Source organism: Macrotis lagotis, chromosome 4 (genome assembly GCF_037893015.1).
Source record: "Macrotis lagotis isolate mMagLag1 chromosome 4, bilby.v1.9.chrom.fasta, whole genome shotgun sequence".
In the NCBI taxonomy this organism is placed as follows: Eukaryota; Metazoa; Chordata; class Mammalia; order Peramelemorphia; family Peramelidae; genus Macrotis; species Macrotis lagotis.
In genome coordinates, this window is record NC_133661.1 from 118093239 (window position 1) to 118110366 (window position 17128).

General features: G+C 35.8%; 1 protein-coding gene across 2 annotated transcripts in view; it reads left to right on the forward strand.

Annotated features, from left to right (window-relative positions):
• ADAMTSL3 (ADAMTS like 3) overlaps positions 1-17128 on the forward strand; it is a 713745-nt gene that overhangs the window by 665388 nt on the left and 31229 nt on the right. For both annotated transcript variants that reach the window (XM_074233985.1, XM_074233986.1), the window contains exons 24-25: positions 7688-7870; positions 12077-12193. In XM_074233985.1, the coding sequence (XP_074090086.1) occupies positions 7688-7870; positions 12077-12193 (300 nt within the window). The remainder of the gene's footprint in view (positions 1-7687; positions 7871-12076; positions 12194-17128) is intronic.

Genomic DNA, 17128 nt, shown 5'->3' on the forward strand with positions numbered 1-17128 from the left:
GCCAACACTTAGCTAACCATAAGATCTCAAGGGAGTTCATCAGAAATGTAAAGGAAGCTAATTTATCTTCTAATCTAAGTGTGATGGGTCACCCCTGTCTCAATAGTATTCTGAATTTCACTATTTCTACTTCATCCATACTATACTGGATTGGTTCAATTCTCATGAAGTCACGATTTTTTCAAATATTCAAATTAGATATAATCCATAGAAATGTTAATATTCACTATCTTCAGTGAGAAATACAGAAAATTTTGTGAGTCTACACAGCTAAAGAGGAAAAAAGCTGTCAAGAAATATTTAGTATTTTAGAGAAATTGGTGAGCAGGCCAAGATTTTTTTTTTATAGTGTGGAATATTTCATAGGCCTTTCAAGGTTGGAGGAAATTTGTTTTTAAACACTGAATATTTTTAAGGCACCCTATAGTGCAGACTTTTTTAAACACATGTTTTGCAGCCCCTCCAGATCTGAACTTTTTTTCCATAACATTTGCTGTCCAAAAGCTACTTTAGGATTGTGGAAATTGAACACTAGATATTTCAGAACTGCTGTAAGACTGGGAAAAAACCTACCTTTTAAGGTCAAATAAATAAATTTAAACTATTTTTGACATTTTGTGGTTGTCTCAACATGGAGCAAACATGTATTTTTTCACTTGCTTTCAATGCACCAAACAAACTGTGAGCATTGGTAGAAAAAGTTGCAGACTGAATTTCCTTTATATTTTCTGATCTTTTGAATGCACAAAATTCTGCCTATTTATCTCTGTAGCATCTAGATGAGGCCTCTTAAAGTCATTTTCTTTCTATCCATGGTAGAATTTATCTTAACAGTTTATCAGATATAAACTGGCCCAGATGTTCTTTCCTTCTGTGTTCAATAAATTAGATAATATCAGATAATCTATAAGCATTTATTAAGTACCAATTGTTTGCCATACACTGGACTACAGACATAAGTAAAACAATTCCTATAACATCCAGTTTATGTCAATGGTCTAGAACAGAGTCAAAGGACACTTAGGGTATGGCTGTATATGCAAATGGATATGGGATACAATTAGCTAGGTCCTAGGTAAATAAATTTCTGGGTTTGGAGTCAGAGTGTCCTAAATTCAAATCCTGCTTCATCAGTTTCCTAACTATTGACCCTGAACAAATCAGTTTGCCTCAATTTCCTTATCTGTAAAATGGAGATAATAACAGCACTTGCCTCCCTGAAATGTTGTAAGGATCAAATGAGATAATTTTGTATGTTATCTTTCTAAATCTTAAAGTTCTATATAAATACAAATTAGCTATTATTATTATTATTATTATGGGGCAATTAAGTGATAAAGTAGATAGAGTGCAGGATCAGAAAGACCTGAGCTTAAATTCAGCCTCAGACACATACTAGCTGTATGACTCTGGACAAGCCCTCAGTTTCCTCATCTGTTAAAAAAAAATGAGCTTAGAGAAGGAAATTGCCAACCATTACAGTATCTTTGCCAAGAAAATCCCAATGGGGCCACAAAGAATCAGATATGACTGAAATGAATGAGCAACATGAAGAATTGTTGTTATCTCCTATAATACAGATCATAATTTTTATTCTATCATGCCCATCTTGTATAACTCTTATCTAATTGCTCAAATGAATTTGCCACAAGAGGTTTACCCAATGTGTTGTGGGCCTTTGTTTTGTTCTTTTGATATTACAAAGGTGTCAGTGGACTGTCCATTGATCTTTGCTCTTTCATAGTGACTTTCCTATGCTCTTTTCACCTTTCATTTCACTTACATATTTCACTGATAGCATTCTTAATAGTATTTCTCCCTCTTCCGTCCTTGCTGGAAACATCTTGCAACCTACTCACATTCAAAAAAGACCTCTCAATTGCCCTTTAGGGGTTTGTTCATCCTTATTCAATTTACATATCAGATGTGTGTATGTTCTTATTACATTTTCTACTTACACAAAACCCTTACACTATACACACTTTTTACCTGGATTTGATGGAAGCCAGAAGGCAGACATAAAGAAAGAGAATATTCCAGACCAGGTGGATAGTGAGTGAAAATGCCAGGAGACAGGAGATGGAGTGTTCTATACAAGGAATAGCAAAGCGATCAGTGTTCTGAGATTTCATAGTGTATGGAGGTAGGGGTTGCAGTGGAGTGTAGGTGATGAGGGAGGGGAGGGTGTAAGGTATAAGAAAACAGGAAAGAGGGAGGTTGCAATGGGAGGGGGGTTGTTATGAAAGGTTTTGAAACAACAGACTTTAGAAACTAGTTAGCAAGAAGAGTGAGCCTTTCTTTTTCCCTATTCTAATCCTTTATCTCCTGTGCACTAGTTGCCCCCACAGTACCTATGAGCTGTTTTTCTGGGATCTGTGTCTCTGTCATGGATCAGTGTTTGGTACTCCCACATTTGAGGTTCTTTTTGGTTCCATTTTCCCTGGAGTGGAGGGACATGGTGATGCAGGGAGGTAATCATCCTGCCAGTCTAGGTCCAGATAGAATAAAGTGAATGCTCACTGATCAGAGCCCAGGGTCTAAGGAGAGGGAACTGGAGTTCTGTAGTGAAGGTAGAAACCAAAGAGATCTGGAAAAGATCTTAGAGACCATTGTATCCAGACTTCTTGTTTTAAAGATGAGGAGTAACAGACCCAAACAAGATAAAATGACCTTCCCAAGTTCCATAGTCGGTGACTGAGCCAAGACCAGAATCTCTTCCTCTTAACACTCATTACATTGTCCCTCATCTACCACAAGTTTCTTGTGATCTGGTTGAAAAGACAAGTACAAATGAAGCAATTAGTGAACATGACAGTAAGATCATTATAATTACTGAGTACAGTTCCTATTTGTGAAATACCCTTGGGAAATGGTAATTTGATTCTTGTCCAGCTAATTGGATGAAAAAAGAGACCTGTGAAAAGTGAAGTTTGGGTGAATAAACTTCTGAATTTTATAGCTCTCCTTAGCATTGGACTGAAATAGGTATTGAGTCCCTCAGGAACTTTCCTATAATTTTCTGTGATTATCCTTTGTTGAATCAGCAAGTCCAGAGCCCCAAAAACTTGCTGCTTAATCTCTTGGGAAGCCAAGTACTTAGTAGACTTAGCTCAAGTGGGCACTTTGGGATAAATAGGGCTTTTAGAGGTCTGCCATAGCAATTCTAAGGAGGGCAAAAAAGTGATGGTGTTTATAAGTAGGTTGTTCAGAAATGACAAGAAATACTCCTAATTAAATAGAGACTCAGAGCTTTGTGGGGAAAAGATCATTACTTTACAGACATCTTTGAGTCTGGCCCCCTCCTTATTTGCTTTTTACTTTTTTTTTGTTTTTGTTTGAGTTTTTTTTTTTGCTTGTTGATGTTTATGTAAACATAAAATATTGAAGGAAAACTCAAGAAATATTTAACACTTTCAATGACTCTAAAATCTGATGTGTATGGGAAGAACCATTAACTTCATGATCTTGGGCAAGTGAAAACCCCTCTGGATGTCAGTTTTCCATCTGTATGATGGGGATAAGAATTTACACCTGTTATGTGTATTCAGACATGTCCTTTGGTTATCAGATCAAATGCTCATTCTACTACACTCTGCCTTCTCCACAAACATAGGAACTGATAGTACAGATACATTCTAGATGCTATTTAAAAAGAAATATTCAAGAGTTCTAATAAGTAGCATATCATAGTTATGTCAGAGTTTTCATTAAACATTTGTGGGCAGTTTTGATATCCTCACAATTTAACTATTTGCTCACTAAAATGTCAGTGAGATATGTCAAGTGATTGGCTCAATTCCTATTATTATTATTATTATCATCATCATCATCATCATTATTATTAGTTAGATCAAGCCTTTTGAGAATGCACAGAAGGATTCCCCACTACCACCAATAATAATCTTAATTTCTCAGCATCTCACTTCCTCAGGGCCTTCAAAAAAGTGAGACCTTCCCTAACAAGCATGATATATTCCACTCCTGTTGCCTTATTCCTTCTGCCTTTACCATCCTTGAGCAGCAGAGAAAAGGAAGCAAATCCAGAACCATTTTTAGATGCTTTGTGCTTTTCCTACAAACCACTGGACCATTCCACTTGGACCCTAGTGGAGAAAGAGAATGAAGTGATGCCCCATTCCTCATAAATTTTGTTTCTGAATAGTTGAGACCAGCCTTCTGAAAAGTTGAGACCACCCTTCCTACCACATACCTTTACTTCTCTGCTTTCATATTCAAAGGCAACCTCTAAGTTTTTTTGAGTTTAGAGGCTTTATTTGGGCTTTGTTCCTCAGTAACTTGTATATAGTAGACCCTAGATAAAAATAAATTGTTCAAATTATGATTAAAAATCTGCAGTTACTATTGCTATACCATGCTGCTACTAGTTTGGTGCCATTCTGTTATAAGACTGAAACTAAATCCAACTCTATTACTCATAATAAATTTTAATACCTCACATATATTTTGCTACTGTATGATTCAATTAGATATTTTATCTTCTTAAAAACCCCACTTTTGCAAGATTCTTTATCTCCCAGCTTGACTATTTTCATTGGCCATCCCTAGTGTGTAGAATTCTCTTTCTCCTTACCTCTACCTCCTGGTTGTTCTTGTTTCCTTCAAATCACAGATAAAATCTCACCTCCAGGAAGCCTTTCTCAATCCCCATTAATGCTAGAGTCTACTTCTGTTGATTATATCCAGTTTATCCTATTTATTCATAATTATTTTCATGTTGTCTCCAACATTAGACTATAAGCTCCATGAGAAAAAGGACTTTCTTCCGCCTTTTTTTTATAACCCCAGGATCAAGTATGTTGTATCGTTATTGTTACTTAATCATTTCAGTTGTGTTCAGTTCTTGAGGACTCCATCTGGGGTTTTCTTGGTAAAGATACTGGAGTAGTTTGCCATTTCCTCCTCCAAAATTAATATGTTAAGTTTTGCATGTTTGCTAAAGCAGTTGAATGGGTTGTAAAAGTTCTCATAAAAGGGTTTGTTTTAACAATTAACTTATTTGACAGATTCTTCCTTCACAAATAGTCCATATGACCACAGATTCTAAAATAGGAATAAATGAAGGAATCTTTGTCAAAATGTTCATCTTTGCTATAGGAAGATATTGTCATTGCATATTATAAGCAGATTTTTCAATGGGATACAGCACTGTTCTTTTCCATTAGGTTTATATTTTTTAATTGGGGAAAAGGGCTCTTTTTTTTTTTTTTTTTTTTTTTTTTTTAGTTTTTACAAGGCAATGGGGTTAAGTGGCTTGCCCAAGACCACACACCTAGGTAATTGTTAAGTGTCTGAGGCCGGATTTGAACTCAGGTACTCCTGACTCCAGGACCAGTGCTCTATCTACTGAGCCACCTAGCCACCCCAGGGCTCTTTAATATTTAGAAAATAAGCAAAGATGTTTGAAGATACCTGGCATGTTAATTGATATTATTGATCCCTCTACATCATGGTATAGGCTTATTGAAATTGAAAGAACAATGAAACCATAAAAAGAAAAGAAAACAGTAGGATTTCAGGAGGACACATGATATATTTACAATATGAAAACTTGATTGCTAATGATTTGAAAAAGTAATTTTTTTTATAGATTAAATTGTTTTTCATTCAAAGATTTGCCAAAACCATTATTAGAAGTGTTGGTGAGTTCCAAGAGCTAGGAATCTTCATCAGACCATATCTATCCTTCCAAAAATATTTATATTTTGAGGATTTTTTTTCCTTCCAGTAGACCTTGAAGTTACAACCAAGTTGAAGAATGATAAAGTTTAATAAATATATAAAATTATTTATCCAAAAGGAGGAGATGAACATGCTTCAATGATCTGAAAACTCTAGATTTCTATTCTTAATTACATGCTGTGGAAATTCATAACAGAATTAGTTAATAATTTCTCACTGGAAACTGATGCTTGGTGGGAGAATATAGCTCAGGAAAAGTCTACCTAAGCAAATGCATCTGACTTTGGATTGAAAATGTATCCTTGGGGTGGCTAGGTGGTGCAGTGGATAAAGCACCGGCCCTGGAGTCAGGAATACCTGGTTTCAAATCCAGTCTCAGACACTTAATAATTACCTAGCTGTGTGGCCTTGGGCAAGCCCCATTTGCCTTGCAAAAACCTTAAAAAAAATGTATCCTTGAATAATATAGGAAGGAGATAAAAACCAAGCACAGCTCTGATCTGGAAAGGGTCTCAAGATATATTTAGTCAAGGCCATTCATTACCTTTGGAATATAAAGTTTAAGGGGCAGCTAGGTGACTTGGTGGATAGAGCACCAGCCCTGGAGTCAGGAGTACCTGAGTTCAAATCTGTCCTCAGACACCTAATAATTGCCTAGCTATATGACCTTGGGCAAGTCACTTAACCCCATTGCCTTAAAAAAATTTTTTTAAATTAATTGTATGTGAGTTTTGAAGTACAAGCTTGTTGTTGTTTAGAATTTCCAGGTTATTTGGGGGATTTGTACCTTTCATATGAAAAATATGCTATGAATTGTTTCTACAATGCAGATTAAACAAGTTGATAACCATTTTTAATAGCATAGAACTATATACACAGACACATTTTATATATGTGTATGTATGAGCATATCTATCTTTATATACACACGTACATAAAAATTTGACTACACCATGGAAATCATGACTTTTTTTCATTCTTCAAAAACCAAGAGTTGGCAAACTCTAGACTGCATACCAAAACTAGCAACTCAGACTATAGACCATACAAAAACAGGTAGCAGGTAAGAGCTATAGTTTCTGATTTCTATTCTATTTCTATTCTAAACAAATTCCAAGAGAAAAGAGAAGTCTCTTCTGTCAAACATTAATCTTTAAATATCTATGGGCTTTTAGTCATAAAACCTAATATTCCAAGAAATATTGAAATACATTTCCCTCAATCATTACCTTTGAAAGAATAACAGAATGAACCAAGAAATGAATTAGAAAATGACCTAGATTCATTTCATCCAACATTCCAACAGTGTTGATCAATAATGAAAAACTCAGGAAAAATCAGGCAGAAGTTTCCAAATTTGCACTTCTTCCGTAGTGATCTAGATATCACATTGTTGACCCCAATAAAGAGCAAAGAGCAAAAGTTGATGTTAACCCAGCATAGAATCCTCTGGTATATTCTCATGACAAATGTAAAGCTCTCAAAAACAAACAAACAAACAAACAAAAGCCCATGAATAGCAGATAAACCAGAGTCACTGAGTGACTTTGGAAAGATCATAGGTCAAGGATGAGAAATAAAGACCACATCCCACAGGAACACAGTCATCCAACAAAGAAACTGAAAAGTTAGTAAGATGAGCTAGTGGTGTAATTGTTTGGACATAAATAAAAATGGCAAATACAAGTTCATGAGTTCTGGAATCAATCAACCAATCAATCCAACAAGGATTTGTTAAGTACCTACCAAGTCCCTGCCTTTGTCTCTCTACTTGGGCCTGATTTTCTTCATCTGTAAAATGAGAGGTTGGGATAAATTATCTCTTTACCCAGTTTTTTTATTCTATGTTCTAGGCACTGTGCTGGACCCTGAATATTTGGTAGATTTATGCTCTCATTGTGTCAGTGACAATGATGGAATGATTTGGCACGTTATGATTGTTAAGCATTAAAGGGATGTTTTTGGCTTGTTTATTTTTGTTTTTAAGGCATTCCTCAGCCTAACATTACTTGGTTAAAAAGAGGAGGATCCCTGAGTGACAATGCTTTCTTGCTTTTCAATGGGTCCCTATTGCTGAAGAACGTTTCATTTGAAAATGAAGGAACATATGTGTGCACAGCTACTAATTCCCTTGGAAAAGCAGTGGCAGCATCTGTTCTTCACTTGTCAGGTAAGAGTATAATTTTCATTGATTTTTAAGCTTGCATGTCACAGAGGATTTTTTTTTCTTTACTATAAAGGGTAATTGTATTTCAGTTTTTGTCCAGAAGTTAGAGAGTGAGAAATGAAAGGCATTTCATTATTGTAGTACTTGCCAAATAGTCCTAACTCCTAAGCAATATATGAGTAGCATTTCCCAGGGAGAATTTTACCAGCTCTCTGATAGTGTATTGTTTTTAGTATATTGCTTACTGAATGAAGTCTAAAACTTTTCTGCTTGATTCTCCATGTCTGTCATGACCTGTATCTATTCTGTCCATCTTGCTCCATTTGCCACTACTCTACAAAACAGATGCTCTGCTCTATTTAGGCTCTTGATTGTATAGTACACACAGTAAATAAATATAGTCTAGACTAAGAAAACTCAATTTCCTGTGCTTCTCTTACCTGTCTTGAAGTCCAACTTGATTCCCATCTCTTCTATGAAAACTTTCTGGTCTCTTTTGAGCTCTAATCTTCTGATCTCTTCTATTTTAACATTTTATTATCTTCTTCCATCTATTGCTCTCTGAAATAATATGTGTAAAATACTTTGAAAAATAAAATACTATTAAAATGCTAGTGATATTAATAATTGCTTTTTAGTTGTCTTATGTAATTTGTCCTTTTTTTCCTCTCTAATGTTTTCTTTCTTCCACTCTTCTCTCACAACATGATCAATGCTATGTTTAGCACAGTTATATCAAATTACTTTCTGTTAGGGGGAGGCAGGAAGGAAGGGATGGAGGGAGGGAGAAAAATGTAAAACTCAAAACCTTGCAAAAAATAATTGGCAAAAATTGTCATTCCATATAGTTGGAAAAACAAATATAATATTTATAAATAAATAATTACATTTATTGTTACTATGTGTTAATATCATCTTGATTAGATGATCAGACACCGTTCTTAACAATCAGTAAGCATTTATTAGCCAATCAGCCAATTAATATTTATTTAGTACTTACTATGTGCCAGGAACTGGAGCTACAGAGGGTAGGTAGGGAGACAACATTTGCATGTGGTCTGATTGCTGTCTTCCATAATAGAAGAAGACTATGACATCGTGTAAATGATAACATGTTAGGGAGTATACATTCTATACATACTAATAGGGGCAAAGATAAGTCAATAATTATAGATATATGAAAGATAGACAGAGGCACGGAGAGGAGAGAGAGAGAGAGAGAGAGAGAGAGAGAGAGAGAGAGAGAGAGAGAGAGAGGAGTGAAGATGATCTGAAAAGAGAAGGCTTTAGCAACTGAGATGACTGAGAAAGACCTCCTGCATTAGGAAGTCTTTGACCTAAGTCTTGAAGGAAAATGAAGAAAGAGCCAGGAGGTAGAAAGAGAGAGGGGAAAAGTATTCCAAATATGGAGGATAGCCAGCAGGCAAAATTCTTTTATCGACAGAAGACAATATAAAGCAAATCCCAAATAAATACTTATTGTTTAAATCTTCAGATCTTCTCAATGTTCAGGTCAGAACTATTGTCTGTATTTTACACATGAAGAAACAGAGACAGGAGAAAACCCAAATGGGTCACTTTTTGAATGGAATGTAGTGTGAATTATCAGATCAAGTTGCTTTCATTCATGACATCAGGCTAAGTTTAGGATACAGAGAGAATAAGAAATGGTCAGATCATAGAACAATGACTTGGCAAAGGGAGGAGAGGAAAGCCAGAGGAGAGCTTCACAATATAGAAGGGAGGGAACAAAGTACTAGCTAACTAGGTACATGAGACAGGAGAAGAAGGTGGCAGATCACTAGAGGAATATGTGGCCAAAAGGAAGTAAGAGAAGGGGCTGCCAAAGATGCTTGGCCAGTTTCACAAATTGGCCAAGGACTTTTCCTTTCTATGATTTTGTTCTTTCCTTTCTAAATTCTACTACTATTATTTATAGGTCCATCTTCATAAAAGGGTCTCTTTTCACACATCATTGTTTTCTCTATATATGTGTAACTCTTATAATCTCAGATGAGTGATATATATAGAACAGGATACTTTGTAAATACTTATATAATTCATCACTCCTCTTGAGGAAACTGTGTATGTGGCCTGAGATGTCAAATATTCTTCATTGCCCCATTTGACACATAACTAACAGCTGGCATTGGCATTTAAATAGAGGCTTAAAATGTGCCTTTCAAATATTAACCCTTTTGAACCACAAAACAAACCTTTAAGATAGATATTGGAGGTATTATTCTCTGCATTTTATAGATGAGGAAACTGACACTCCAAAAAGTTAAGTGACTTGCCTGTTGTCATACAGTTGGTGAGTGACTGAGACAGAATTTGAACTCAGGTCTTCTTGATTCTGTGTCTAGTCCTCTGTACAGGAAACAACACTGTCTCTTAGTCAAGCCACAGTATTAAACAATGTGGTATAATCCATTGCAAGGATTCTCACGTTAAGCCACGGACAGAGTTATGTGGTGCACATGCATTTATAAGTTTTCCAATATGAACCATTATATCCCACTTGCTTTAAAAAAAAATATTTAAACCAGGGGCGGCTAGGTGGCACAGTGGATAAAGCACCAGCCCTGGAGTCAGAAGTACCTGGGTTCAAATCTGGTCTCAGACACTTAATAATTACCTAGCTGTGTGGCTTTGGGCAAGCCACTTAACCCCATTTGCCTTGCAAAAACCTAAAAAAAATATTTAAAACACTGAGGAGAGATTATTTCATTTTTATTTCTATATTCTTAGCACATACTATGATATGATAGGCACATAATAAAATGTTTGTTGAATTTAATTAAAAATGAAATGCCCAATAATAGTAAGACATTATTCTTATAATAACTAGGGTGTAGGGAGGGAGGAGGGAAGGAAAAATCTCTGCCCTACAGGAATTGAACTCTACTGGGAAGAATACTTGGAGAATATACAGTGCTTTACTGCCATAGTCAACATCTAGCCCACATTGTGTATACTTTATCATGCCCAATGTGTATGGCACCATGAACTCATGGGTTAGCCTTCTGTTAATGTTCAAAATAATGAGGAAAAGCTGTTATCCAGAACAATAAGTGGGAATAAGAATTTCAAGTTATGGGGCGGCTATCCACGTAGTGGATAAAGCACCAGCCCTGGAGTCAGGAGTACCTGGGTTCAAATCCGGTCTCAGACACTTAATAATTACCTAGCTGTGTGACCTTGGGCAAGCCACTTAACCCTGTTTGCCTTGCAAAAAAATAAAATAAACTAAAAATAAAAGAATTTCAAGTTAGAACAGTACTTTATTTTGTTAAAGATTTTATTTTGAGTTTTACAATTTTTCCCCTAATCTTACTTCCCTCCCCCCACCCCCCACATAAGGCAATTTGTCAGTCTTTACATTGTTTCCATGGTATCCATTGATCCAAATTGAGTGTGATAAGAGAAATCAAATCCTTAAGGAAGAAACATAAAGCATAAGAGATAGCAAGATCAGACAATAAGATATCAGGTTTTTTTTTTTTTTCTAAATTTAGGGTAATAGTCCTTGGTCTTTGTTCAAACTCCACAGTTCTTTCTCTGGATACAGATGGTATTCTCCATTGCAGACAGTCCCAAATTGTCCCTGATTATTGCACTGATGGAATGAGTGAGTACATCAAGGTTGATCATCGTCCCCATGTTGCTGTTAGGATATACAGTATTTTTCTGGTTCTGCTCATCTCAGCATCAGTTCATGTAAATCCCTCCAGGTTTGCCTGAATTCCCATCCCTCCTGGTTTCCAATAGAACAATAGTGTTCCATGACATACATATACCACAGTTTGCTAAACCATTCCTCAATTGAATGACATTTACTTAATTTCCAATTCTTTGCCACCACAAACAGGGCTGCTATGAATATTTTTTTTTTGTACAAGTGATATTTTTACCCTTTTTCATCATCTCTTCAGGGTATAGACCCAGTAGTGGTATTTCTGGATCAAAGGTTATGCACATTTTTGTTGCCCTAACAGTACTTTAGCAACTTTTCTAGTAAAAAATGTATTTTTAGGGGGCAGCTAGGTGGCGTAGTGGATAAAGCACCGGCCTTGGAGTCAGGAGTACCTGGGTTCAAATCCAGTCTCAGACACTTAATAATTACCTAGCTGTGTGGCCTTGAGCAAGCCAGTTAACCTCATTTGCCTTGCAAAAAACCTAAAAAAATATATTTTTTTTATTCTTCAGAACCAAGATATCCAGACATGAAAATTAATATGCCCACAGGGAATAAGAAACATGTTCTAATAGCATCCAACATCAGTGCAAGTACTAGTGTGAGAACTGGACAGATGCTCCATATGGGTGAGTTATTTTTATTCTTAGTTCTTTTCAGCAAGGTATTTCAAACAAAAAATGCATATGACTCATAAGAATTTAGCATTTAATAATGATTAAATAATAATAAAAGTGTGTAATAGTAGATATAGAACTGGCCTTAGAGCTAAGAAGACTTAAATTCAAGAGTTGCCTCTAACACACTCTGGCAGTATGATCCCAGACCAGTCATTTTTAATTTCTCAGAGCTCTAGGCAAGCCTCTAGAACTGTAAGCTGAAGATGTATTGACCTGAATTGATTGAGTTTTCTTTTTTTATTTTTTAAATTAATATTTTATTTGTTTTCCAATTATATACAATAGTAGTTTCTACCCATCATTTTCTGTAAGGTTTTGAATCTTTCCTCCACCCTCCCTTCCTTCCCCCATCCCCGCAACAGAAGGCAGTTTGGTAGTCTTTACATTGTTTCCATGTTATACATTGATTGAAATTGGATGTGTTGGGAGAAAAAAGCCTATCCTTGAGGAGAAAATAAAATATTAGAGATAGCAGTACATAATTTTTTTATAAAAAAATTGAAGGTAATAGACTTTGATCTTTGTTTAAACTCCACAGTTCTTTCTCTAGGTATAGATGGTATTCTCTAGCACAGGTGCTCTAAAATTATCCCTGATTATTGCATTGATGGAATGAGCAAGTCCAATAAGATTGATCATCACCCCCATGTTGCTATTAGGGTGTAGTGTTCTTCTAGTTTTGCTCATCTTGCTCATCATCAGTTCATGCAAGTCTTTCCAGGCTTCTCTGAATTCCCATCCCTCTTGGTTTCTAATAGAACAATAACATATACCACAGTTTGTTCAACATTCCCCAATTGATGGACATTCATTCGATTTCCAATTCTTTGCTACCACAAACAGAGCTATGAATATTTTTGTATAAATGATGTTTTTACCCTCTTGCATGTTGAGTTTTCTTACCCATATCTTAGATCTAATCCCAATCCTTAACCCCTAAATAATAATTGGCATATAGATAATGCTTCAAAATTATAAAGGGCTTTCATGTCCATTTTCTCATTTTATCTTCACAACAACCTATGAAGAGATTGGGATAAAAATATTTGTGTTATACAAAATGAGAAAATTGAAGCTCAGAGAAATAAACAGCAAAGGAGAGACAGGTCCAGGACTCACATAGAGATCTTCTAACCCCAAGACCAACATAGATGGATTGAAGTTATATCTAAGTCTTACCTTTTCATCAATCGAATATGACTATTCAGAATAAAACTTTGGACCTGATCAGCAGTATCTTTATAGTAAATTGTAGTAAACAAGTAGTTCTTCCAATACATGAGACAACTCACAATAAAAGATAAGATTCACAATGCAGTTTTTACCCACTGATTTCTGGTTAAATGAGCCTGCTGTGTCCTAAAGTAGTATTTTCTTATATATTTTATGAGGAATTGGTAGTGCATACAGTTTTTAACAATATGTATTCTCTATGTTTTTCTACATCTCCTTGATGAAAAAATATGTAATGATATGTTAATCACAAGGGGGCATATTGGTGACATGTTAGGAAAGGATTAAGTAATGGCACTAATTTCCAACTGCATGTGGAGAAGCATGCTTCTTATAATTCTATCAGTGATATAGGTAATGCAAGCCAGAAAGGGAGTGGAGCTAGGGGCTGTGCAGAGAGTTGTGGGATGACTTTGAAGATGAGAGCCATATGATGCCTTTCTTTTAAACATAGTGGTCTAGTTTCAAAACGACTAGATTCTCTCACCAATTTGATTCAAGATGAGATAATTAGCAATTAAATACTCTGATTTCTTATGCCTCATTTTACATGTCGTAGATTTTACTTTCCCCCCTTGCAAAGAAAACACACAACAATGGCTAAGAATTTAGTTTGGCAGCAAAGAAATAGTTAATACAATGAGAATAATAATGTGAAGAGTGTCAAGTTGTAAGGTTCAGTAGGGTTTTGGCAATAAGGTACTTCAAGGGAGGTCATGAAGGTTATCATAAAGTCTTTTGGGAGTCATGGATTCAGTGAGACCGGGGGGAGGTGGGAGGGGATTCACATCTAGTGACCATTTTATGAATTATAGAGATAATTTCAAACATCTCTGTTGTCTGATAAAATTAGTTTTGAGCATGGGTGCGGGGGGAATGCATTTCCTCTGTCCATGAACACTAAAAGAGAGGAAGAGAACTTCTGGAAAGGCAACTATAGTCATAAATATCTTGCAGTATTGTTGATTTTCAGGGTATCCTATACAGTCCTTCAAAGAAAAACCATTTGTTAGGCCTTCAAAGATTAACCCATTGAGGACATTAGAGACTTGAGGTGAAAGCCCCTTGGGCTAGGGGTTCAACCCTGGAAGTAACTGTTTTTGTCTCTCAGTTCACTGGACAATACAAATGTTGATTATTCAATGGTTCAAAGCCATTTTTTTAAAAAAAGCATCAGAATTGGAGGTTTACTATGCATGGCCTGATCTTTCTCTTACTTCTTTTTACTGTTTTCCTCCTAAATACTTTTAAAGTGCTATTATTTAAGGAATGATATAGCAAATGATGGATTTTATAGGTGCCTTTATTCTTTTTTCTGAACATAATTAGAAGACCTTGATTCAAGTTTCTGTTCTACCTAGCTAGTTCTGTTAACTAGCCAGGTAACAAAGGATGATTTAGTTTGCTTCTCTGAGCGTTACTTCATTATGTGAAAAATAGGAATGACAGATGTTTAATAAATGCTTGTTGATTTGAATTACATACTTTATATTATACAGAAACCTAAATCTATTGGCTTATTTTATCTTCCCTATGATATTGGATGAATCTGGCAAATGTTTCTATTTTCCAGGTGAAGAAATAGGAGCTCAGAGAAACTGTGACTTGCTCAAAGTCACAAAATTGGAATAAAGCATTTTTTCAATCATTTCCTAAACATTTACCCATTATATACACCCATTTTGTCCCAAGATGCAGATAATAAACAAGCAGTCTCTGTCTTCAAGGAGATAAGTTAGTACGATTGATTAGTTAATACAGTGTATTAACTGGAAAAATCAGGAAAGCCAAGAGGTAGCATTTGACTGATAGAAGATCTGTGTGAATTCACAAGTATATATATATACATATATATATGTATATATATGTATATATACATATATATACACATATATGTGACAATTGCTATTATTCCTACTACTGCTACTGCTTATTAAGGAATAAGAAGAGGAAAGAGGGGAAAACGCATCTCACTCCTAGATTGTTATCTGTGGTAAGGGGTTTGAAAGGTGAAATCTGTGGATGTCTCTGAAGATTCTAGTTTATTTGTGTATTTCATTTATTTTACCAGATAAATAAAGGAAGATTGTCTATTCTTGAGACAATCTCATCATCCCAGACATATCTCTTATGAAATGTAAAAATAATTTTGATACCTTGGAACTTTTAATGAGAAAACCTTATTTTAATCTATAACTATTTTAATCAAAAGGTAAAAATAATCTATTGCTAGTGCCCCTGTGTTCTCTATTGATATCTATTGTTCACACACTGATAAGGTGGCTCAGAAAACATCAATTTTCAGAGGAGGGCTTCCATGAGCTTGAATTCTGAAGCTGTCCTTGGTTGTGATTTACAAGAAGAAAATAGACAATTATGTTCCACCTTACTCTCACTCTGGTCATGTCCTCATGTGTACAGCTCCATTAAGTTCAGTATTTACTACCCTCCAATATGTCTGAAATAAGAGAAGATTGACTTGGAAAGCTTTACAATCATAGGGATCCCTGCAAATATCTATCTCCATAATGAATAAGGAATTACAATGAGATTGAATAAGAAGATGATAAAAGAATGGGAATTCAATCCAAGCTGGCACTTCAGGGACTTCTTTCTGTCTTTTTTCCTGGTATTCAAGCTCAGCAGCCCTAGTGTTCCAGATGTTTAGACAAGTGGAGAAAAAACAAAAATCAAGCCATAGTCCATCAAATAAAAACTTGCCACATAGGTCCTCTCTCCTATCCTCCTATGGTTAGAGCCTTGGACCCTGGCTTCAGCTACCTTGATGATGATGCTTAATTTCTTGCTGTCAGAAGCCCTCCCTTCTTGACCCGACCCCACCACCAACACCCCCTCCTTTATCTCCTTATTAATAATCATTCAACCCAGTCCCAGGACACTCTTTCGATTGGAGAAAGCAACACTTACGCCCTTCTCCTCACCCTCACCTCCAAAACAGCTCCCATTCATTGAGACTTCTCCACTAGATATTGATCTGATTAAAGTAGCCAGGACACTAAGGAGGTGAGAATGACATATAGAAATTACCCTCCAGACTTGTTGATCCCAATTAACCTTCAGTTGGTAGAATGTGTTGGGGAGATGATTTGCTCAGGGGTCCTATCTCTTTTAGGTTCTGTCTCTTTCTCCTTCACACCGCATCCCTCGCTGCTTTCCTTCCCCAAGCTAAAAATGAAAAGCCCCAAACCTAGTTCACCTGGGAGTTAAATCCTGGAATCTTTGTGGCAGGTTTTCACCCCACCCACTTTTAATACTCAAATACAAACAGCTAGGTTGCAAAGATCTCCAGATTTCTTTTGCTATATCATATTGATGGGCAATTTTAATAAAAATCTTTGAGCTATTCATACTTATTAAGATGTACTCTGACCCCTCAAATGGGTCATCAGTTAAGAATTTTTAGAGATGAAGAAAGCAGGTTGGGCCTTGCTGAAAGTGGGCAAGGAAAGGGTATTGCCCTGTTGGGCTGGGTGCTGCTCTACTTAAAAAAACAATCTCCAGGCCACAGTGACAGTCAATAAATTTAACTATTTCTACTTTGCAAATAGTCCTTTGTACAGCTTAAAACAAAAAACTCAGAACTAAGAAGGAAAGCCTGAAAAACAATAACCTAAAGAATTCATTATAGGC